The sequence below is a fragment of the Thermobia domestica genome, chromosome 1, assembly GCF_964235325.1.
Source record: "Thermobia domestica chromosome 1, izTheDome1.hap1.1, whole genome shotgun sequence".
NCBI lineage: Eukaryota > Metazoa > Arthropoda > Insecta > Zygentoma > Lepismatidae > Thermobia > Thermobia domestica.
Genome location: NC_137454.1, coordinates 232288018 through 232314053, shown reverse-complemented (window position 1 = coordinate 232314053; position 26036 = coordinate 232288018). Strand labels below are relative to the sequence as shown.

The 26036-nt window shown below is 34.5% G+C and overlaps 1 protein-coding gene across 1 annotated transcript in view; it reads right to left on the bottom strand.

Moving 5' to 3' along the window:
• The window catches only part of tok (tolloid-like protein 1 tolkin), a 288653-nt gene that overhangs the window by 11564 nt on the left and 251053 nt on the right, over positions 1-26036 (bottom strand). The window contains exons 8-12 of the mRNA XM_081771019.1: positions 23966-24088; positions 11925-12070; positions 9475-9670; positions 4898-5020; positions 211-371 (exon numbers count right to left, since the gene is read on the bottom strand). Of these exons, the coding sequence (XP_081627145.1) occupies positions 211-371; positions 4898-5020; positions 9475-9670; positions 11925-12070; positions 23966-24088 (749 nt within the window). The remainder of the gene's footprint in view (positions 1-210; positions 372-4897; positions 5021-9474; positions 9671-11924; positions 12071-23965; positions 24089-26036) is intronic.

The following is a 26036-nucleotide window of genomic DNA, read 5'->3' as shown; positions in this document are numbered from 1 at the left end:
TATTATAATGAGTTTTATTATTTCAACACGCTATTTTCTAAATGTTAACAGAATCATTTTTACATTCCACTGAAACCCTTGTCTTATCTGAGAAATATAACCAAGCATTACTTTTAAGAGCTCAACGTCAGTCTCTAATATGAACAAACCAAATAAATTAACAAAAATTTAATAATAGCCTATCTAGATGAGGAAATCAGTCTTACTTACATTATTTCCTTCCAGGTCAAAATGTGTAAAGTTGAGCGTAATTCTATACTGCGGCTTCGCTCTTATTTCCCAAATACAATTCTTGTTAGCAGGATAGGCATCAGGGAAGGAAGGACTTGTGATGGTACCATTGGATGCCTCAAATACTCCTCCACACGCATCTGTATTTGTAATTAAGTGAAAAAACAAATAACGAAATAACATATGTTAGTATAACCAAAATAAAATCAAACTTGTAACTAATTAGAAATGCTTGCGCTTAGCTTAGATTAAAGCAAATGTTACATTATAGAAATGTTTCTAAAAGATTCGTAACATATGTTATATACTATTATATATATTTTAAAGTTTAACCAAGGTAGCTATTTCCTAGTCATTTTAGTATTTCAGTAATCATTTAAATAGTAATTATTCAGAAGGGCAATTACAAATCGTAACGTTTTAACGAAAACTCAGTTAATCAACAATCTTTAATTCTTTCAATTACATTTCATTTCAATATATGTTAAGAACATACACAATAAGATGTTGGTATATCTAGTAAATAAATAAAGATTGTTGCATTTTCAGAACGATTCTTGTTGATTTAGATAATAATAAATAGTCACATCACTGTAATTTTACATGTAAGGAACTTAGGAAAGTATTATCTTTCTTACCAAGCTTGAAAAATTCCATGATAAATATTTTCATTTGCAATCAGTCACTGAAATATGATGAGTATGTCTGGCACATCTAATAAGTAAAGCAGTCACTGAGTCTTGTTGACTTAGATGAGGTTTCAGGATTAGGATTAGCATTTAGATTTCTGAGCTCATGGCATCTATGACCATACTAGCCCGTCACGTATGAGGGATGACATCTCTCGGTGATCCATTATCCAAGTAGGGAAGAAAGAAAGCGGTCTGGGACCTGTATGTTAGGTCCATCCCGGCATTTGCCTGGTGTGAATGAGGAAGAGCCAGGTAAACCTCACTCAGAATAGCTGGCTGAAAAAAGTTTTTACACTTTTTCGACCGAGTGTCTCCGCCGGTAATCTTATAGGTGAGGTTTCAGTCACTGGTTGCATAACAATACCTTAGATCAGACCTTCTCAACCTATTTTATATCAGGACCCTATTTATCGCATTCTCTTGCCAGCAACTCCACTAAGTTATTTTCGGTTTGTAATAAGTTTTCTTGATTATTGCTACTTATCGGTTGTGAAGCCTAGTGAAATGACATCAGACTTAAATTCCCCACTAGCCATCATTTTGAATTGGCATTTTAATGTGCAGTGTTTATCGTATTTGTATTTCTCTTATCTCAACAAGCAACTTTTTATCAGTTTCATTCTTCTTTTATTCCAATTACTTTTAACCGATTCTTTATTTGTTTAATACTCTTTGCTAATATGGTATTTGATATTGTTGTTTAATATTGTATTTGGCAATGACTACGGAAATAAAACTATATCTATCAAAATAAGAAGACCAAAATAATCTTTAAAAATATATAGTTCCGCTACTAGTTCATAATTGCGTTTGTCATTTTCACTTCCCCTTATCGTGACCACTATGTACTCCTCTCGCGATTCTCCAAGGGGGTCCCGACCCCAAGATTCAGAAACCCCGCTCTAAATCACACAGCCACTGTCACTGGACAACACGACTCTTACTCTCATGTAGATAAATGAATTACTACTGAATATTCTTAAATGGATTTTCACTTATGTATATTTAGAAACATATTCAAATATAGATATAGAGCTTTCAGGATTCGATGAAGGTTGAATGAACTATTAGTCAAACGAACAAACAATGATTCTTGTTTATATAATTTCATACCCTAATACTATAGAAATACCATGAAATGTGAAGGTGTTTGTATATTAATAAAATGAAATTATCAGCAGTTCTAAGATAATGGGCAACATACAAACATTGCTATCATTTTGAATATACAGCAACATAATTAATGAAAAAACAGTTTACTTAATCATTATTATTGTACGCATATCGTGCATGATTCATAAGTATTTCTACTCTTTAATAAGCTTCAATACATTTTAGATTAGGTAAATAGTAAATATGGCACACTTGTTCTATGTTGTAATTTTAATACATGATAAAAGAATCAAGTAATCTGCAATATATTCCTCACAGCAGTATGAAGTTCAAACTATTGGACCAACTCATCATCCTGTAGCTCAATTGATAATATATGTATTTACAAATCTTCGTGTAGATTATTACAGGTCTGAAATTTTAAATATTCAATAATAACGTAGGATAAGCATTATGTTTGGCATACTTCTTTAACAGTCAAAAAAGCTACTACAGTAATAGTATAAAGAATACATATAATAAATGTGAAAAATCATAGAACATAATAAACTATAAAGGAGAAAAGACAAATATACAGAGTGGTCCAAAAGTGTGAAAACATCCAAATAAAAGACAGGATTTTAAAAGAATTGCAAAAATAACACTGTAAGTTATTAGTACAGGTGAGGAAAAAGTTTTAGGACATGTGATGTCGAGGATCGCCATCTTGAAATTCGCTATTTTGAATTTACTTTCATTTTCTTAAATTGAAATCATATGTTGTGATATCTTGTTCTCATTTGAAATTTTCTCAGGAAATGCTGTATTTGTCTTTGCTTTATCATTTACCATAACGTACTTATGAATGTCTTTTGTTTTCTTGGTATCGTTTCAGAGACTAAGATACCATGACTATGACCAGGCAGAACGCATTAAAATCATTTGAATGTCAGGAGAGGAATGAAGCACAAGGGTCGTTGCTGATGATTTTAAAAACCTCATACAGATAGGGCACTAATTAACCATAAAACAGTAAGCAGTTTGATCAAGAAATTAAGGGAAACAAGGCTCGTGACCAACAAACCAAAATCAGGTAGGCCATGCGAGCGACTAATGAAATAACGTCAATAGCAGTATTGGCAGCATTTAGCAGGAGTCTGAATCGAAGCACTTGTCGTTTGTCCCAGGACTGTGGTGTTAGTCGCACATTCATAATGTGTGTTTTGTTCCTGCATAAATGGCACCTCTACAAGCTGCTAGTGCATCAGCACCTGTTAGAGAACGACCCTGATCGGCGTTTGGGATTCGCGGAATGGGCAACAGAGCAAATACGCCAAAATTCCCATTTCGCCTACGACGACTTATTCACAGATGAGGCCAACTTTTACTTTGTTATAAGGTGAACAAACAGAATATTCGCTACTGGTCGGTATCAAATCCCATTTCTTAAAAATTGGTAGTGTGTGAGGGACTCGTGTTTGGGCCCTTTGTTTATCAATGGCACCTCTTAACAGCAATCGAGTATTGACGAATGTTGAAAGAAGATATCCTGCCATCTCTCTTATCTGACGAAGACATTCCCTGTCTTCTACTAATACAATGATGTCCCTCCGCATTACGGAAACTGTATTCGTGAATATTTGGATGTGCAGTTTCCCAACTCATTGATCGATAGACATGGTGCTGTAGAGTGGCCGCCATGTTTCCCTGACCTCACTCTCCTAAATTTTTATCTTTGGGGACATTTCAACTCCCTTGTGTATTCAATAAAATTTGGGATATTGACCACCTAATGGAACGCATAACAAACGCGTATGCAAGCATACATGAAAGCACTTTAGGTAAGGTTTTTGATGAATGAAAAAAATAATGACTCTGACAATTCAACTAAATGGATAACCCATCGAACACATCCTTTAATCGGGAGAAATGTGTGGTATGTGACTAATATGAGAACCAAACAGTCATAACTTCATTACGGTAAGTGATAAAGAAAAAAACAAAGCATTGAAGTCCTGAGAAAAATTTCACATTAGAATAAGTTATCACAACATATGGTTTATATTTAGGAAAAAAAAATTGAATTCAAAATAATTTCAAGATGGGAATCATCGACATCACATGTCCTAAAAGCTTTTTCCCCACTTGTACTACTAACCTACAATGTTACTGTTGCAATTCTTTTAAAATCCTACGTTTTATTTAAGTGTTTCCACTTTTGGACCGTTTATATATATAACGGATGTTCTAAAAATGGCGCTCACGGACCACAAAGCACTATTCTACAGGCCAAAATAAAGCGAAAATGTTATATGATGGTATGTCTTCCGAGGCCTCTTTCAGCCGCTATAGGAAATCAAAATTTCACAATGTGGCAACGTCGCAGATTAACTTAGAGCCATTGGCATTATTCTACGAATACAACAAACAGTTGAATCGATTGCTACATTAATAAGAAATGCTAGTGTCAATCAATGTTGACTTTAGCTGCCATCTAGAAAGAATCGATATAACTATTTGATAGATTGGTAGATCTAATCTATGGTTCTTTATTTGCGACGTTGGCACATAGTGCAAGTTGTGTCTCCAGACGAGGACTCGAAACATATACAATTATATATCTTTTTTGCTTTATTTTGACTTGTAGAATAATGCTCTATGATCTGTGGGCACCATTTTTAGAACACCCGATATACTTATTAACGAAAATAACGTTACTATAAGTGATCCAAAATTGGTTTCCGAATACTGAACTACTATTTTTGTACCGCTGAAAAAAAAAAAAAAAAAAAAAAAAAACTATTTTATTCTACTGCTAGAGCAGATAAATGATCTAGACCTAGAGTACAAAGTAAATGATGCCAAGAGGAGTCAGTACTAACCTTCACAATGTTTTTTATCCGAATGAAGTTCAAATCCTATTTTGCAAGCGCACTCGTACCCTCCGAGAGTATTAATGCATATGTGTTCACAGCCATGATTAATTAGGGCACATTCATCAAATTCTACATAGAGAAAAAAATATTTATAAATATAATACTGCACATAAATTGTAATATTACTGTATAGTTTATTATAATACAGACACCATTAAAAATAAAGTACAGAGTTACATTTTTCTCACACTGAGTATCTTGAATTTTTTCCTTGTAACAAAATTTTATAAGCATGAAACCTGCCGGGAATTTTTTAGTGTACTAACAAACGAAATTACTTCGTTATTTTGCACCGACAATTCTGTACAATATTTCCCGAACTTCTCCAAAATCTCTTTGTTAAATTCACGCTTCGATTATTGATACCATAAAATTCCATCAGTCTTCCGCTAGAGAACGCTAGTACAACTTCATGCAGTTTTCCGTTTCATGACATGATAGCATACAAAGAGCGAAAAATGTGAGTCTATAAAGAACAGAGTCTAGGACAGTGTTATTAGGAATAAGGTTTCGAGTGGGCATGCTAAATTTTCATGTGAAAATTGTATTTTGATTAGAAGTATTTTGTACTATCCAGTGGTTTGTGGACAAGATTGGGGCAGGAAAGGATTTCTACAAATGATGAGTACTGACATTTGTTTCAAGGTAATTTGGTAGGAATAATGTAAAACAGGTGTGTGTTTTACGAATGGCCAAAGCGAAAGCTCAGGAACGTTTTATATGGTAAGCGATTTTTAATTTAATACTTTGCATCTTGTTGTTGTTCGATTTTATGTGTATTGTAGCTTCACGTGCCTATTCTTGATCTTGAAGTTCACGTCTAGAATAGTGTGCACAAGAAAGGGTTTTTCTCCCCTGTACCTCTCTTTGATAAATAAGATTTATTATTCGAAATCTAAAATGTCTATTATTTAGGTCGAAAATAAATAAATACATTAATAAAAGATGAGTTACTGAGAAAATAACATTTGAAGTACAACGTGCTATTAAGAACCAACAACACAGAAATACAACCGAAAACACATTTAATCATTCAAAAACTTGGATTGACGAAATTAGAACTCATATTCTACAGATACAATATCAAAGTGACATTAATCCCCCAAATAATACAGAAGGATGATCCGTCTATGTGTGTCCGATTTTGATGTCTCACTTTAATAAAAAATCACGGGACAACCATCGATTACTCTTCATGTGAGCACCATGTGTCTTGAAAATAGTCCTGCACTGTAACTTCTATTGTAGGAGGTTCCGTTGAACTACAGGAACGTGGATCTCGAGCCTCATCTTCTGGCAGGCTTTCCAGAGGCCACAGACAACGGTGACACGACGAGATGAAAGTGCTCTTGAAACTGGCATCAGGTGACTTTACTGATATGTCCGGGAAAAGAATAGCCTGGATCCCGCTATCTGTTGCAGAAATCTCTGTGTAGAACTGGATGCATGTGATAATTATCCATATGCACACGGACTTGATTTGTGCATTTTCATAGAAACGGGGCAGATCTTCTGTATAAATTGATATGAGAATATATTGCTGATAAAATGCAGAATTCATTTTCCAGTTTTTAAGCACCTGTCGGATCATTAACTTGCCGTAATAGCAGTAGCCCACGACAACTAAAAATCCCTTAGAGAAACTTGTTTTGCATTGACGGATGAAGTCAGGATGGGTTTTTGCGTCTCGTGAGGTGTACGTTACGGCTCGAATTTTGTCACAATTTATAGATAAATCTATGTTTCATCGAGTATGGCAACAAACTTAAACTTTTTCCCGAATAGATAGCGTTTGTAGAGGCGCCTGCAGTGGTTTTTCTCCCACAGAAAAAATATGTCCACGATTTCTAAACCCAATCCGGAGATTCAATTTGCCACACAGCTTGCAGTTCAAAGTTGACTGTGCCACGTGCCATAGTCTAGGGAATTCTTCCTGCAAATCCATTCGGCGCAACTGCCGATCTACAGGTGAAGTCACCGCAGTATACGGCCGCTTTTTACTCCCCTTACTGAGTGAACGAAATGCTGAAACGTCGTGGAGTTGATGTCGATTAATTATATTCTTGATTGTCATTGACCTCAATTCACATCAATTTTCCCTGCACTGTTGTTGAATCTGTATCATGGAAACTGGGCATGGAAAAGTACTATAATGTAGCCTTACCGAAACCGGTTTATCTTCGGAGTCATGATGCACACACCACACACACTAACTTGACGCGATACTAGAGGCCTTTGGCTTTCTCCTGCTGTTTGAATCATTCGGATCTGTCGATTCTGTGAGCAGGGGTGAAGGTTTAAAATCGGACAAATATAGACGGATCAATCTTCTGTATAAACCAATGTCGGACTAGCCACGTTGGCTACTTGGCGATCGTCAAGGGCTGGAGGCCCGAGGGGCTTTGCAAGGATCACGAGCAGCAGGACCTATAGGCCTTGGTCGAAGTTTCGCGATGCCAAATGCTTTCTAGAGTCTTTCTACCAAAAAGGTTGCGGAAGCCTAAGTTTGTCTTTCTAAAAGAAGTCTTCACGCTTCCCTTGCTCTTATCAGCACGGCCTCATGAGTTAATAAAATTTTGTACTTAGCAAAGGCCCCGTCTAGTCCGTAACGTTAAGTTATATATATATATATATATATATATATATATATATATATATATATATGGGTGGGGGGCCTTTGAGGACCCGCGCCAAGGGCCCTCATCTTGGCCAGTCCGACACTGGTACAAACTACTAACTTGGTTACAAGAGCTATTAGACTGATGTCCCCTCTTGCTCAGAAATATACGAAGCAGTATGTGAATTAGTGAGTAATATATCGACATGACAAAAACAGCAATGTTAAAAGCAAGATCAGTGAACACATGAATAGTATATCAGTACCTTCTGAACAACTAGTCAACAAAACCATAATCTTGCACAAATTAGGATTTTACATTCCTAGAAGGTACCGCGTTAAAAAATAAATAAATAAAAATAAAAATAAAAGTAAATTTGAATGCATTTTCATTTTAAAAAATGAAATTAAACTCAAACTAAAGAAATTCAGTTAAATTATGAATATTATCGTTGGATAAATTTTACAAACAGAGCTTATTTGATTTACACAACACCTATGCTGCAGTTTTTTAAATTCTTATTATCCGCTTCTCTCTCTCTCTCTCTCTCTCTGAAATCTTTAAAACAGGGGCTGCGGTGGCTCAGTGGTAAAGCGTTCACCTCTAGTGCATGGAGTCATGGGTTCAAATCCTGCTCACTCCAAGTGAACTTTCTGGTGGACAAACATCGTGTGCGTGGGTTTCTTCCGTGTTCCTCCGTTTCCTCCCACTTTCTTCATTCCACCATTTCATTCATTTCTCATCATCACCGTCTCCTTTAGCATGTCCGGCATAACCGTAGGACATAAAACTTAAAAATTTCATTTCATTTCATTTCATTTCTTTAAAACACCTTAACCAATCTTCTTGATCAAGATTGAAAATTTTCAACTGAAATATTGAAGCAGCCAAATTTACTCACATATACATGATAGTGCAAAGTAAGACTGTCTTATTACTTTTCTATTATTTAAATTCAAATTTAGATAGTATTTAAGTATATTTTCATTTTGATGTTTCATTTACGGAATTATTAAGATCGAAAGAAAAACATTTTCTTAAAATATTACTTTAAATATTAATACATTTTCATATAGTCCTTATTCAATAAGATTTATAAATTAATAAGATAACGAAATGATTCATATATTCCTTTTAAACAGATTCAAGATAAAAACATACTATATATATATACATGGGCGGCGATTAGGGGGGCAAGAGGGGGCAGTTGCCCCCCCACTTTTTTGAACTGACTCCTTAGTGTATATAGTTTCATTTGGAAATGTAAAGTTTTTCTATGTACTACTGGTTCATAGAAAAAATGGTGCCATATAATATTTATTGTTGTGTGAGTACATATTGGTTATTTGTTTTCCCGTGGAGTTAAGATAGCTACAGGAATTGCATTTTAATTGCAATCCAAAGCAATTAATATTGCAATTGCTTATTTCTTTAAATGTCGTAGCATTTCCTTGTAGTATTTACTGTCTTTCATTTTTTAAGAGTAATAACATACATTTAATGGCATGTGTGGAATTAAAAATGTAAGTTTTTCATTAATCCCCACTACTATGATTAATTTTATCCTTTCCATTTATTTGTTTCGCAAATTTGTTATTAAACAACCTAATAACAATTTTCCAGACTGAATTTTAAGATGTTCATGAGCAAGGAATCAAATCTCTTCTTACAATTTCATTGCTTAAGACTACAAAGGGCTAGTACCTACTTGCGTTGCTCTTGTCAATTTACTTGATAAAATATGAAATATGATATACGATATTTTAACTGTAAAAGATAGTATCCTATTAGTTATGCAACATTTCGTCGAATATCCAGATCATGTCTTGCCCCCCCTACTTTTAACGTCCAATCGCCGCCACTGTATATATATCCACAAATACACGACTTTTTCTATTAACCTACCTTTCATGAATGTTGCTGAAAACCCAGCCTTCTGCACCGAGCCATCTGACACAAACTTAACAAGGAGTTTGTTTCCAGTTGACCTAATATCATTTGGAATTTTATATCCACAGAATATGCCAAGCAATTGACTATTTGGATCATGTCCATCGCGGATCTCCAAGTAATCATAAACACAATTGTCATGGTTTTCAATCTGTTAAAGTAGACACAAAGATAAAAATAAATACATTTAGATGGTAATTTCTTCACCTTATTAATAACAAATTTCACTTTTATATGTCTGAATATGTACATTATCATAATAGTGACTTAAGCTAACATATATGAAATACTTTATTCTTCACTATATTTGTCCGTTTACATACATACTACGTAGATTTTACTGTTGTGTTTAATGTCCACTTGGTCCAGTTCTTTGAGAAAAACTATCTTCGACAAATGACCGCCTCGGTTAACAATGCATAAGACGACTAGTGACTATATCCGAGCACTGCACAATATTTTACTGCTTGACTAAATTATTCATATTTTGGCAAAATGAAAGTCTTGGTGAACAAAACTGCAATTTTGGTTTTTAGTTCAATGACTTTAAATTCATAGCAGCCACAAAATTATTCTGTAGAATATTACTCATTATCGCACAGATAGTCTCAGCAAATTAATCTCAATGAAACAAGTACAGTTTAATAGATATTTTTATTTTATCTAAAACGACTCTTTCCTGGTGTTTATAAAATTAATTATTACAAATATTTAGATCCAATTACCTTCCAATTTTGATTCTGGTACAGATACATGCTCAGAGGGCCAGGAAAAATTGGTTAAATTATGTTTAGATAATATTTGTATTTAAGTATAAGTAGTGAAATGTGAATTATGGAATGCTAATAACGCACGAAATTCCTTTTTATGTAGGAGCCAATATTAGAGTAAGGAAGTGATGTGTATTATAATATGTGTAGAAAGCATGCAACGCTATTATTATAACTTGAATTTTATATATAAACTATGCATGTAAACACCTAAGCACAACTTCATAAGAACATTTGAAATTTATTTTATTAAAAACTTGAGAACTGCATAATTATTGAAAATCGATTACAGCGAGAACTATTAAGAAAACTGTGAATCAATTCAGATCATCTATCACTAAAATGATTATTACAGATTTCTTTCCCTTCCTTTTTAAAGTGCCCATATATATTTTTTTCTGCTGTGAATAAAGATTAATCTAACCAAATGTACAAATTTATTTCTGTACTTAGTTAGACAATTTCTTTGAATTTGAAAAGTAGTTTCGTAAGAATTCTTCATTGTATTTCCCAATATGAGATTTTTTTAAGTAATAACAATAAGGGTTCTCAAGTGTTGAAAGACGAACGTGAAATATAATTCTGAGTTCCAATTTTGACAGATTTACGATAAGTAAGATTGCCGTTGCAAAAGAATAGTAAATATTAATTTTTAAGTAAAATTTCGTTTTTAGTATTAGCATTTCGGTATTAGAATTTAGTTTCGTGTTTAGAAATTTCCTTCGGCTGCTTAAATGGCGCCCCAATTTACATAAATTACTACGCTTTATTATTATTATCATACATATATGTTTTTAAATAGTAAGTACAAGGGTTACAATCTCCTTATAAGATTTTGCTGGTACGTGCTAAATGCCGCAAATTTAATTACACAACGCCTAAAACTTTATTAGATCATTAAACAGTATCTTTCTCTTTTTCAAACGAAATTTCCATTTACGTGTTTAAACTTGTATTATTAAGAATATATGTACACTCATGTCCAAAATGACTCTCGCATATCTATAACTGTCGTCTTGTAGGAATATAATTTGATAATTATTTTGCAGGATACTTTTCATACTGATAGTATTTGTATAATCGGGAAATGTATATTTGTGGTAAATTTCATAGAAAAAGAATTATAAATACGAAAATTAGAATGAGTAGAACAAACTTTTGCTAATTATATTCGTTTTATTGTTCTTATTTGCTGCTCTTTTGATATGAAATTTGCCACATACATGTCTTTGCCGATTATACACATACTAACATTACGAGAAGAAATACCGGGCGAATTCGTTATAAAATATATTCCTACAACAACATATTTACAGACATGCGACAATAATTTTGGACATGAGTGTACATAAGTGCTATATTTACAAGACGACTATGTTCTGAAAAAGAGAACAATATTGAAAAGCTTTGAATCTATTCTGTTTAATAATGCCACAACTTCGAATTTAATATGCTTCTAGAATAACACTTTTATCTTTCTTTCGTGCATTTTTATGTGGTGATAATAATGAAACAATCCTAAAATTACTCTAATTCTAGAACCTACCAAGTTAAAGCTTGAATCATGTTTTGCTATTTCATACAAGAAATGACATTATAAAACTTGAAAACTAGTTTAAAAAGATGCGTATTTACCTCAAATGATTGGAACTTTAATGCTACTTGATAGTCTTGCGGCACAGTAATCTTCCACACACACTCTTTATTTGGCTGATAATCTTCAGGGTAATTAGGCGATTCTAAATGTCCGTTTTCCATATCAAGTTCGCCTCCACAAACAGCTAAAGAAAAAGAAAAACATAAAATAATGTGGGCCTTCAATTAGTGAGTGCAGGTAGTAGAAGTGAAATAATAAAACATATTCTAATACGGCGTTTCAATTAAAGGGTGTCAGAAGTTAAAGAGTGATAATAAAAGAAAAACATAAAATAATGATGCTTTTCAATTAACCCGCTGTAGCACGCGCCGCGGCGTCACACTCCGCGGATACTCCGCGGCTAGTGAAATTTCAGTTTTCTTAAAACTGTTAAAGGACTTTGTGCTGTAAAATATACATGGGCAATTGTCAAGAACATTGCAAAGAAAATATTAAACAATTTAATATCGCTTCAAAACAAATTCCACATTAAAATAAGATAAATGAATATTGCGGAGTGAGACTCCGCGCGTGTGCCTTGATGTTACAATTGACCACGCGTGCTATGGAGGGTTAAAGGGTGCAGGAGCTAAAGGGTGATAATAAAAGAAGAACATAGAATAATGTTGCTTTTTACTTAAAAGGTGGCAGCAGATGAAGGGTGATAAAAGAAAAACATAAAAAATGCTGTTTTTCAATTAAAGGATGTCAGCAGCTGAAGGAAAATAATAAAAGAAAGACATAAAATAATGTTGCTTTTCAATTAAAAGGTGTTAGCAGGTGAAGGGTGATGATAAAACAAAAACATAAAATAATGTTCCATTTCTATAAACAGGTGTCGCGAGAAAACGATTGGACCTGTATTGAGGAAAATTAAACTGATATATGAACATTATTTTCTGATAGATAGATTAAAATCCTTCATAATTTTAAGATATGACACTTATTTTCTACATTATATACAACACATATTTATATGAGTGTAAAATTGTATAGTAAACTACCTGCCTATACAGGGTGTTACAAAAATTTTGTCACAATATTTTGGGAATAGATTCCTCCCATCAAAATAAGAAAAAAAAAATTGGCCTATGTTTAGCAGAAGGGGTCCAGCTCTTTTCTCTAAAAAATGTGACAATTATGGTAATTTCTGTTCACATTCGGTTAGTTTAGAGTAGGGTTGGTTAGTTTAAGTTAGGTTAGGCTAGTTTAGATTACGTTAGGTTAGTTTAGTTTATGTTATATTAGTGTAGGAGTCCCGCATAATTTTCCAAAAAGATGATAGAATTTCGCTTATTTCTACTAATATTACGTTAGTTTAGGTTAGTTCAGGTTAGCTTACGTTAGTTTATATTAGGTTAGGTTACATTTGGTTACGTTATGTTACGTCTAAGTACTTGCATCACTCATTTCTCCTGTAAATTTTGTGTTTTTTACGTGCTTCTGGACCCCTTGTACTAAACATACCCCAAAAAATTATATAGACCTATGGTCGGAAGTGCATAGTTTCGTAGTTATAGGGTGCCGAAAATGTGAAAAACTGACTTTAAAGATCTATAGTTCCACTACTATAGAACCGATCATAGTCGGATCAAGACATCACTGAAAAACTAGTATGTGAACTATCCAAATATTCATATTTCAGAACCTCCAGTACTTGCACAATCATTTTTAGAGAGGTTGTGTGGGAATACTTGATCATTCTCCACCTACCTCTCTAAAAATTGGTGTGCATGTATGAAGCATTCTTAAACACGGATATTTGGATAGTTCTCACATACCAGATCCTCAGTGATGTCTTGACCCGACTACGATAGATCCCATAGCTATGAACTTTTAAAATTCACTTATTTCACGTTTTATATACGAATTATTTACCAGAAACAGTGGAAATGTTATCACACAACACTGTAAATTACACGTACTTCCGCTAAATATTTTATCAGATAGGGAGTAGAAGAATTGGGATGAAAAGAAAAGATTAAATTAAGAAATATAAAAGTAGATGTAAAGCGTCGTGGACGGCATATTTAGGTGCAGTCACGTGGCGATGGAGTCAAGATAAAGCTGAGACACTATAATGGGAGCAAGATAACATTAATGGGAGGAAAAATGAATGAAATTTCTAGTTTTACGTACACTTATGTCCAAAATTATTGTTGCATGTCTATAAATATGTTGCTGTAGGAATATAATTTGATAACGAATTCGCCCGGTATCTCTTACAATGTTAGTATGTGTATAATCGGCAAAGACGTGTATGAGGAAAATTTCATGTCAAAAGAGCAGCAAATAAGAACAATAAAACGAAGGAAAAAAAACTTTCTTGTCCATTTAGCAACATTTTGTTTTACTCATTCTAATTTTCGTATTTATAATTCTTTTCCTATGAAATTTACCACAAATATACGTTTTCCGATTATACACATAGTACGGTATCAGTATTAAAAGTATGCTGCAAAACTATTGTCAAATTGTATTCTTACAAGACGCTTATATATATGCGACAATCATTTTGGACATGAGTGTACAACGTTTATGTCTTGTAGGATTAATGAAAAATGAATGACAATGGAATAATTGGTGGAATGACACTGTAAGAGGAAAGGGAGAACCCCGAGAAAGCTCACGGTCATGATGTTGTCAACCACAAACTCGCGTGGCAAGAAATCGAACCAGGGATCCCTCGCACGAAACAGTGTCATCTTAATGGGACAGATTAAAGACTGGAAAGTTACAATTAGTTTCTCATCAGCTCTGGAAGCAAAAATTTGCGTTAATAGACTTTTTTTTTCTCTTTGTCTATTTAATATTAGTCAATGATATTTAGTTCCCGTTCTGTTATATTAATTTCATGTGTTGTTCTGGCTAATACGAAAACAATGTTTGGTTAAATGAGTGTAGCGGACCCGTGTAAGGTAGTTGCTAACACTCTCGCTATTAGCGGGAGGGGGCCGGGTTCGAATCCCGATGGGGACCCTCGGTCGAAAAGAACTAATAGCTTTTTTTCAAGGCAGTCATCCTAAGTGAGGTTTTCGTGGGTTTTCCTCATTCACATTAGGCAAATGCCGGGACGGTACCTAACATACCTTCCGCACGTATCCTTCCTTTCCCCTTCCCTGAATAGTGTGCTCACCGAGGACCCCCCTCGTCACGTCACGTTTGTTAAGTACACTTATTTATTTTACTTATATATATTTCTGGAAACTGCTAGCATCTATGACTCTTAGCTTTTTAAATCATCCCTCACATCTGACAAGCTTAAGGCCATAGATGCCGGCACTGTCGAAAGTAACTAAAAATAAAATAAATAAGTGTACTTAATAAACAGTATTTCATTGTGCACTACAAATGGTATACAATGAGACGTTCACACCTAGATCAGTTTTTATTTGCTACCACATACACTGCGGAACATTTATAAGATTACTAAATTTAAATTTGAAGCTTACACACCTAAAGAATGGCAATTTCACATTTTTGTATAGGTGTAATACTAAATGCACGTCAGAAAAGAAATGTTGTCTTGCTGTGTACAACTCTCCACTATAATTTCTGCCAAAACTAATTAATACTTAATATTTAATTTTATGTTACAATACACTACTTACCACTTTAAACATTCCCCATGCATAAATCTTCTGCGTGCTAGCGCAAAACCAGCAAAATGTAAACAATCAACACGGTGTACATCCGTCAAAATTTATCACTCAAGATTTTAAAACTTATGATTACTTACAGATAAGATAATACGTGTCAATGGAAAAATAAACTGAATTTTTACCCACTCGGAAAGTACCACACCAGGTATGTAAAATATTAATCATTAGGTAAAGGTCAAGTCCATTGTACATTGGCAGCTATCTTAAGATGTTTGGTATGGAACTAATCCCAAATCAAAGTATCAAGTATGAAAATTTATAGAAGAAATGAAAGGGATCCCTTAAAAAATAATCATCCAGTTCCAGCTCCAGTTACGTCCCTTACGGGAGATTTATATAAAGGAAGTCCCGGCCTTAAAGCCCTGTGGACTGTTTCACTAATATTGTTTTAAATGAAAATTGTTTGAAATAAAATTGTGTATTAAGATGGCTCGTGTCAAATTGGCCGAATTAGCCTGTTTTTAATTATAATTGTTTTTTACACTGTTAATGTAATAAGGAAGGATAAGCGGCGCATGAAAATATTGAAATTGAATCACAGTTTACTAAAATTGTAACAAATACTAAAATTGTCAAAAATATTGACATGTAAATAGTAAAAATTCAATAAAAACTGAAAGCAAAGCTCCCCAATACTTAGTGTTTACAGCGCCATCCCTATTTGCAATCAAAATAATCATCGAAAGTCATGCCTGAAATGGGGCTGTTGTCAAGTTGCGGAGCTGTCCAACAGTGATATTTTCCCAAAAAATAAAAGCCACGCCGAGCATTACAGTTACGAATGATATCGAAGCCATGTTTAAGTGTGTGAGAGTATTTCCGTGCAAACAGCAGATAAACATCTTCTTTTCTTTCTTTGCCTCAATTGACGTTTTACATCTTTAGATACTGACCTAGGTCCCAGTCACCAAAATCAATAAGTTTTGTATTGATGGACAATGAAGAAAGACGGCGCATATATATCCAGATAAATGTCGCTGGATAAGCGAGAATTGTGCTGTCCCAGCTTAGGTAAACATAGGTTGGTAAAATTTACGGAAGAAATGTATAGTACTCAAAACATATCAGGATCTTACCTCTCACATGTATATAATAGAGCAGAAATACGAAATTCAAAGTATACCTTTTAACACGTAATACTTCATAAGCAAGCCATGATGAAATGAAATGCTATGTGAAAACAGCATACCGTACAAAGTGATCATGCTTAACCATGGTGCCACACGTATTGCTGTGTTTTATGCCATATGAAGTGTTGTTCCACTACGAATAGTGGTAAGTATTATGAGCTTCCAAGCAATAAGACTAAGTACGCTTTCGATCGTATAATAAAACTGCACCAATACTAGTGATCAAAAATATCCGGATACCCAGCTAAATCGAAGTTTCTTATGGTGTATCTCATGTAATGGCGTCTACTGTTGGGTTCACTAATCCTCTGCCTTCATGATATAACCTCCACTCTGATCAGGTGGTGAGTTTTCTGGGAAATAGCTCTCCATTCTTCGTGGAGAACTGCAAGAGGGCAGGTATCAATGTGAGTCATTATGATCTGGCACGAAGTCGTGTACCAAAACAACCCATAAGTGTTTAAATAAGGACTCTGAGCAGGCCAGTGCATTACCGGTACTTTGTTAAGAAAGTACCCCCTTCCTCTGGTTTCACAAAACGGTGCAGTATGAATAGATTGTGATGTTGACGTAAACAATGCTCATCCTGGCAGACGCGGATCTAGGATATGATCAAGAGAAGGGCTAAACTCTAGTTTACCGTTTTATCCAGTGTAAAGTAGGATTGAAGCCCATTTTATCCAGTGTATATCTGAGCGTCAAGGGGGGAGGGGCTATAGCCCCCCTTGAATCCGCGCCTGCATCTTGGAACTGGTTTCCATGCGAGTTAGAACATCCATGTCACCATCTGCGTGGCATCGCCATGTACAGCAAGTTCCTTTCCAAGAGAAACAGAACAACACTATTAACGCTACATCAGAAAATTGCACTGAAGGCACTTTACTGATCAGTAGATGTCGTTCCACAGGCATTCTTTAAATGCACACTTATTTCATCAGAACGCCACATTGAGATACGTCACACCAAACAAATGCCTTTTTACTGTTCCGTGTTACAATGATGTTACTTCTTACATCACCTGAAGAGGCGTCTAGCATTTATCGATGTGATCTGGTGACAGCTACCCTGTGATAGAAAGTTCTATACTTTGCGCCGAACAGTCACGAATTCATGATGCTAAGAGTACTTCATGATGCACTATATAATTCTTCGACGGTGTAGGTAGATGATTTCCAATTTTTCAGGATGACTAACTTCAACGCTTGACAGTACCTGAAGATGAAACTCTCTGAGTCACTTTCGGGGTGTCGATGTCTGTCATAGTTATTTTCACTTCACTATAACTTCAGAGACAGTCGATATTGATATGTTTAGGGGGCTGAAATTGTCCATACCGAGTTGTTACATCTGTAGCTATCAATCACCTAACCACGGTGCAAGTCCGTGTGCTTGAAATCCGTGCAAGGATGTTAGAAATTAGTGGATCTGCCTATACAACAAAATCGTGAAGCCATACGTCACAGTTTCGCCACTCCTACTCTATCCACTCCACCCAATAAGATCGCAATGTTTTGAGCCAACAAATATGGCTAGGGTTGCCAGACGTCCCCGCTTTTCAATGAAAGAATTAACTGTCCCGAAAAACGTTTTCGGGACGCCTGTTTGTCCCGGTTTTCTTTCTTCAGATTGAAACGAAAATCAACCTGAAAGAACTAGTAGGTCTCATCTATAAACGGAAAGTTTTCGGAAAATTTGTGTAGCTAATTAATTCTACTCAATAAACAACAAGAAGTTTGAAAATCACATTCCCTCTCTCGTCCTATGGATTGTTTAGCTTTCAGAGGGAAAAAGTTTTTTAAAATATTCAAGAGGAGGCATAATGTTAAGGAAAATAATTTTCTTGAATATCACTTTCAATGAAAAATAACTTTTTTTTTTTCATGACGGGCTTTAACTACTAGTTATTTACACTTCAATCGGCAGCGCAGGACTGCTTGATTGTTGAAATTTTAATAAACAATAGTGGTACTGCTCTTGTGGCTGTATGTTAACCAGATTTAAGCTATTTCGTCCTGTCTGCCGTGTTCTGACGAACAATTTTACAAACAAGCGTTTTATCCACTCCAGTGGGTGTGGAGTGAAGTCAAATTTTCAGTAATTTTCAGGTTAGTCTAGCACAAAAAGTGGCAGTTTTAATATATAAAGGCAGTGGTGCTATTCTAATTTTTCATTAACCGGTTCTGTATATATATATATATATAAACCACCAGAGGTGATTGATGAGTATTTCAAATTATATGCCCTTAACCAAACTCTATCCATAAAAATCGTTGCATGAGTACCGCCGGATTCTGAAACATGTATTTTTGGATATGACACATCTTAGTTCCTAAGTGAAGTCTTGACCCGACTAGGGTAGGTCCCATGGTTTTGGAGTTATGGACATTTAAAATTCATTTTTTCATATTTTCGGCAGCCTATAACTCCGAAAGGAAGCATTTGTGCACCCAGGTTGGGGTCTGTAGTTTTTGTTTTATCTTGGTGTCAGGAATGATCTCCCAAACGTTGTCGGTATTGTTTTGAAACATCCTGTATATATATACGTATATACTGTATATCTATATCTAGGGGAAGAGGGCAAAGCGAACGAATTAACTTCAACAGCCTCAAGTGACAACTAAAGTTAGAACAAGGAAACTAAAACTTTGAAGAAACATTTTGCCTATGTTTAGCAGAAGGGGTCCAGCTCTTTTCTATTTAAAAAAAAAAAAAAGTTACCATTTTGGTAATTTCTGTTCACATTCGGTTAGTTTAGGGTAGGGTTGGTTAGTTTAAGTTAGGTTAGGCTGGTTTAAGTTACGTTAGGTTAGTATAGTTTATGTTATATTAGTGTAGGAGTCCCGCATAATTTTCTAAAAATGATAGAATTTCGCTTATTTCTACTAATATTACGTTAGTTTAGGTTAGTTCAGGTTATCTTACGTTAGTTTATGTTAGATTTGGTTATGTTATGTTACGTCTAAGTACTTGCATCACTCATTTCTCCTGTAAATTTTGTGTTTTTTACGTGCTTCTGGACCCCTTGTACTAAACATACCCCAATGATTATTAAACTTCCAAATGATGATATAAGAATTATGATAATCTCATATATATGTGATATTACGTAATAACTGAACTATTGCAATTTATACGCTTTGCTCCAATGGTCGGGCAAAGCGGATCATGATAGGGTTCTAAAGTGATTAAGCGAAAACCCACATATTAAAGGCCAGAGTTTAGTACAAATATACAAAATATACAAAAGTTGTATATATATAGTGTTCGAAGTGGGGAAAAAAGCAGAGGCGGTATGTTTTATTACGATTTTGACTCGACATACCAGCTATCTAAATCCTGAAATACAGTGAGGGTATGTTGCCTAAAAGATTGCATTTCTATTTACGATAACGACTGAAAACCATTGGAGAGCTTCTCTTTAGTTATGGGGGAAAGGAGCATGGAGAAACTTTAATCACCCGCCTACAACTTTCTGAAACAAATTTAAAATATCCCCTTATGTTGTATTATAGAGGATTATACACGAAAATGCTCAAAAACCAAGTTTTTATATTAACAATTTCCTCTGGGAAAACTCCCGGGCCCCCCACTCAACTGAGGGGTATTCTAAAAACCCAGAAGATCCGTTCTCCTACAGCAAATAACCCCTAAATCCACCCATGTTCAAAACACGACATTTACATTCCATTAAGGAAAGAAAACACGCACACATATAGGAATCAATATGGGACATCAAAATATAAACTAATGCACAACTTGGAAGACACCTCATTTGAAAAACAAAAGGTAGGGGGAAAATAACAAAAATGTCGGTGTTGGTAACTTAGAAATTATTCCTACATAAAAAATAAAATCTTTTTACGTGCAAAGCTACTCGTCAATTACTGTGTATAAAAATGGATTTATTAAAGAATCCACTCTCCAGCGACGGTATGTCTTGATCACTGAACAACCAGAGGGGGTATGGCATACCACCGCATACCGTCTCACTTCGACCACTGTCTATATATGTATATATATAGAGAGAGACAGATCTATATGTAGACCCCATAGATAGATAGATTAAAAAAAAAGAACTGCCACCTAAGTGAACTGCTTGGTGTACAAGAATACTGAAATGCTTAACATTTTGTGAATGTTAGTCTAATACAATTAAATGCGGAATTGGATCTACACAAGAACTAAACATATTTAAAGAGCTCAAGTCCATATAGGTTTAATATCTTAAGTAACCTTAATGACAACAATCTGCTTAACAGCAATTTAAGAAATCAAAGTAGAGCTTAGAATATCACATCACATGCTTGGTCTGCGCAGATCAGAAACGTAAATGTCTCGACCCTCATAATCACCAGTGAAATTTTCGTGAAACCATGATAGACAAATAGAGCATTGGATCCGGTAGGTAGGTGTGAATAATATTCATTACAATACTTGTACTAGTAACTACCGTCTTCTTCTGAAAATTTTGGAAGTGATTTTTTCTTTGTAATTCCAGATGTATTTGACATATCTATAGCAGCAGAAAAATACTTCTTCTTGCATAAATATCTTGATATGAACATTTCCTTCTTTTTTTCTGGTAATTTCTTCAAGGAAAGTGCACTAGTACCTGCTTCGGTAAACTTACTGAACTTGCTATACTTCTTCGCACTCTTCTTTTGTACAGATTTCTTGACAGTGGATCCCTATTCGTTTTGTCCCTTTTAAAATTATTCTCTTTGCCCCACACTGCCACACGAAACAAAATAATACCTACAGCATATGGACTGCGTAGTTACGATTACTTCCAAATATGATAATAAAGGTAAGACCCCACACTATTCATGCATGCTATGTTCGCAAACATTCCACAGAATAGTAGGAAAATATTCTGAAAACCTTGCCTTGTTTTTTTTTTTTTTTTTTTTTAGCAAAATGTGTAATTTTTTCTTCTTCTCTCTCGTGGAAACAGCAAGAGTGAGAGAGAGAGAGAGAGAGGAAAAGCACCAAAAGCGACATAGCTCCGTAAACCCTACATACTGCCCTTTTTTCGGCTGCAACACGCTGCACTCTGGCGGAGACATTATCAGTAGTTTCTAGTCTCAGCACTAGGCGGAGCAAGTGCAATTTAAACCAGTTGTGAGGGTGGATTAGTGTATGAAGAGCACTGTTTTGTTTTTCGTTGTGGTAAAATTTCTGTTGATAATTCATCATCGGAAATCGAGAACTATTTAGAGGTAGGTGATTTATTCATTAGATACTTTTATTCTTTAAGTTATTAATTTTGCAAATCCTCGTGGTTGTTGTGACAACTGATACCCCTTGGTAGTGAAACATGAACAAACATGTAGGGGTAAGGTTTTCTATAAACCGACATACCCTTTCATTTACAAGTCTGGAAACCTGTCAACAAGAGGCCGTAAAGCTACTCAAGCTGCAGTAATAACCTCGTCACTGTGTAAAAAAAGAACTATTACCTACGATGGAAAAGGTACAGAAAGAAACTAAACGGAACGCAGGTAGACAAGACGACTCAAATCGAAATGCGAGAGTACGGTTACCTGTAAGTCGCAATCTGCGTCCAAGTCAAGGAAAACACTAAAGTATGAACAAGCAGATAATGACTCATCATCAGAATAAGGTTTAGTGTCCAGTGTACCAGAGAGTAATGCATTCTTTTTTTTTTCTTTCTTTTTTCGAAAGACTCTTTCCGGAAGACACTAGCGGAGAAGAATGGATTCAGTGTGTATCCTGTGAGGACTGGGCAAACAGAATGTGCGGTGTGGAAGAGGACCTTTACATCTGCGATTATTGTCATTGATTTAATCTCAATGTGTAATTCTATAGCGATATTCCCTCTTAGTGTTTACTTTACTTACAAAATATCCGTTAATGTGTAGACTATTGTGCTTAATACCACGATAAGACTATTTGTATCAACATTTATCTACTTTTAGAAAGCAAAGTATGGTGCTCATAACACGAAACTACCTTATATAGGGACACCCTAATATATATATATAGGGTGTCACACCAGGAAAGGACCTTATTTTGAGAAGGGTCATGACAAGCAATCGTTCGAGATATCGATGAAAAGACCATTCTATTTCGTACACATTGCTTCGAATGTACATACCTTCGGACTTAATGAATATATCAGAGTCATTCAAAAACAGGTAGATAGCACACGTAATAGACATTAGATACGTATTACGTTCATTACACTCACAAATCTCAATATTTCGGGCAAAACCAGAAATTCATATTCAAATTTCTGTCTTGCCCATTGAATTGAAACAATTCACAATTTCTTGCTTTTACAATAATATAAGCGAGCGGGAAAAGTACAGGGGTGTTTTCACGAGTTTGTTTGGCTTCTTTCTTTCACTCTTGACTAGGTTATGTGTGTATTGTATATTCATGTCTGAGTATATCAAATGGTTCTGTGAACTCGAAATATTTCAACATCGAACCGGTGTGAACCGGCTGAATAGCACCACTGCATAAAGGTATGTCTCTTGTTTAATTTTGATACTGAATTTTTCTTCTGAATAAATGTATTTTTTCTTGCTAAATTTGTATTTCTTTTAGAATAGTGTTTCTGACTCAGGTAATGACGCGACAGAGAAAAAGTATTTCCTCAATCATAAATGGGAAAGAGTGTCATAGTTTGCGCAATATTTAGGACCTATTAAACAGAACAAATTGGAGTTCGTAATAATGGGTGCCAGACAGCTTTGCTTTTAACTTTTAACATTCTTTATACATCTCTTGTGGTGCTTCATTCGTGTTAAGTGTGTGTAAAATAAACTGGAAAATTGATTAGTAACCTGGGAAAGACAGGTAATTAATTGATTCTGGCCAAATGAGTAGGAACTCTGACCTTATTTATATCCTGAGATTAGTGTCCTGGTTTTTCGTTTACTAAATCTAGCAACCCTAAATATGTCGGAAACGAAAGTAACCGATCAGACGATGACGGAAATGAGTGTAGCCAATCAGACGTGCCGATCCTCGGTTGTTCTTTTGGCTTTATTGAGTTAATAGTATGAAGATACATATGGGCAGATCCTCTATTTTATAACCTCCTTGGTTCCATGCCATAGGTGGAGTCACTGTGTCTACAACGTGAAAAATTTGGATACTTTTGATCATATAGTGCTCTTAACTATCAATTCCTAATGATAAGATAACTCACAGTAACATCTAGGAGTAGCGCATTCTAAATATTAGGTAACGTCTGAAGTTTTATATAGACCTAATTACCTTCATAATTTGCAGAAAATCCCCGATGGCCATTCTGTTTATTTGATGTAATATATGTAATAAGCATTCTGCTTCCTGTTGATATAATTGATTCATATATTCTACCGCTGCCGCAGAAACGACCTGAAATTACAAGAAATAATTAAACTTAATTTTATGTTCGTTATTTTATAACGTAAATTATTGTTCCTAACTTGTTTCAATTTGATTATACTTAACACCTCTAAATTTAAATATAGTAAATATAAATGAAGCCAATTTTGCCAAATAATAAAAAAAAATCTATCAAGAATAACTAAAAGAAATCATTAAAAGAGATATTGGCTTCATAGATATTCCGTTTGGTAAAGAAAATCTTGTCGTTGACATCAAGCAAGAGTACTAGCAATTAATTTGCCTACGAGACAAGAAGAGAAATGATGTTTTTTTCGTCTCATTTCTTGAAGAATTCTTTCTTGTTTCGTCTTGACTCTCGGAAAACTTTTCTCGACGCATCTCAAAATATTTATTTTATTGTTTGGTAAATTTATGTCGAAATTTTATGTCCTGTTTTTTTCTTTCTTAATTTCATCTAGTAGTTACCAGAATTCTTCCGCGTTATGAAACGCCCAAGATACGTGTAATATAACATTAAACAAACTGTATTATTGGAGAATATTATATAATGACTTGCGTATCATTAAACATTAATTGATACATTCTTTATGTTCGAACAATTACTTTATCAACTTACAGTTTTTATACTTCGAATCATGTGTGAAACTAAAACAGTGTTTGATATCTGGTGACTTGGGTGAACTAGTGTTGCCCACGAGATCCCAGAAATTTCTGGTCTCGTCTCGAATTGTCATGTATCTCCTCTCGCCTCGTAGGCAACACTACTAGCAATGTATGGACACGTCAGTCGGTCTGCTGTATGATGTCACATAACTTTTAACTTTACAACTTTTTCAAACCATTTTTAGATTATGAATGGTCAACGCTTCAATTATCGTTGTTAAACCACACTGCTCGTTACCTCTTAACTGAAATAGCTCTCAATAATTTCCTCATTATCCTGAATCGCCACTGAAAATTCTATACCCCACCAGGATTCGAATCGTGAACGTCGCTAACAAAACATAATTTGGTTACAATAATAAGAATATTAACGAGCATATATTCAACAGTTTTATCAGTTCGTCACTTTATTCATACAGTGTTAATAATAATAATAATAATAATAATAATAATAATAATAATAATAATAATAATAATAATAATAATAATAATAAAAGTATTGTACACAAGAAGCTAGCGAAATATATTTAGGACGATGAAGTTTTCAAAACCTCAGATTTGAAAAGTTTCATAATTAAGCAACAGGCCAAAAAGTAATTTTTAAGTATTCAAAAACACTCAATGCCATTAAGAAATAAAAGGTACAGGCAAACGCACTAAACTTTCTAGCCCCAATTTCTTAAAGTAAACCATTTATTAGTGAAATACAAACAAAACTACAGGCACTCTCGAAGAAAAGAAACTTCGACCGAAGAAAACTTATCTCCAAAAGTAAACTACTCCTTGTGGATATTTTCATAAGAAATAATTTATGCAACATTGGTCTAATGTTTATTGATATAGGTTATTGATGAAATAATTATTTATAGAGTATAAAGAAAATCGTCTGAGTCGTATTTGAAAAATCATCCGGCTAGGAACTCACCTCAAGCGCAAACTACTTTTTGTGTTTTTGGGGAGAAATAAGTAATTCCATCTTATCAGGTCACTAATGAAATATTTATTTACGAAATATGAATAAAATTTCTTAATTGCTTTTAGAAAATAATCCGATAAAAGCTTACCTCTAAAAGTAAAGTAGCCTTGTGGAGTTTTTCAGGAGAAATGAGTTATGCCACATTATGAGGTTGATAATGAAATATTTATTTACGAAATATGAATAAAATTTCTTAATTGCTTTTAGAAAATAAGCCGATAAAAGCTTACCTCTAAAAGTAAACTAGCCTTGTGGAGTTTTTCAGGAGAAATGATTTACGCCATATTATGAGGTTGTTAATGAAATATTTATTTA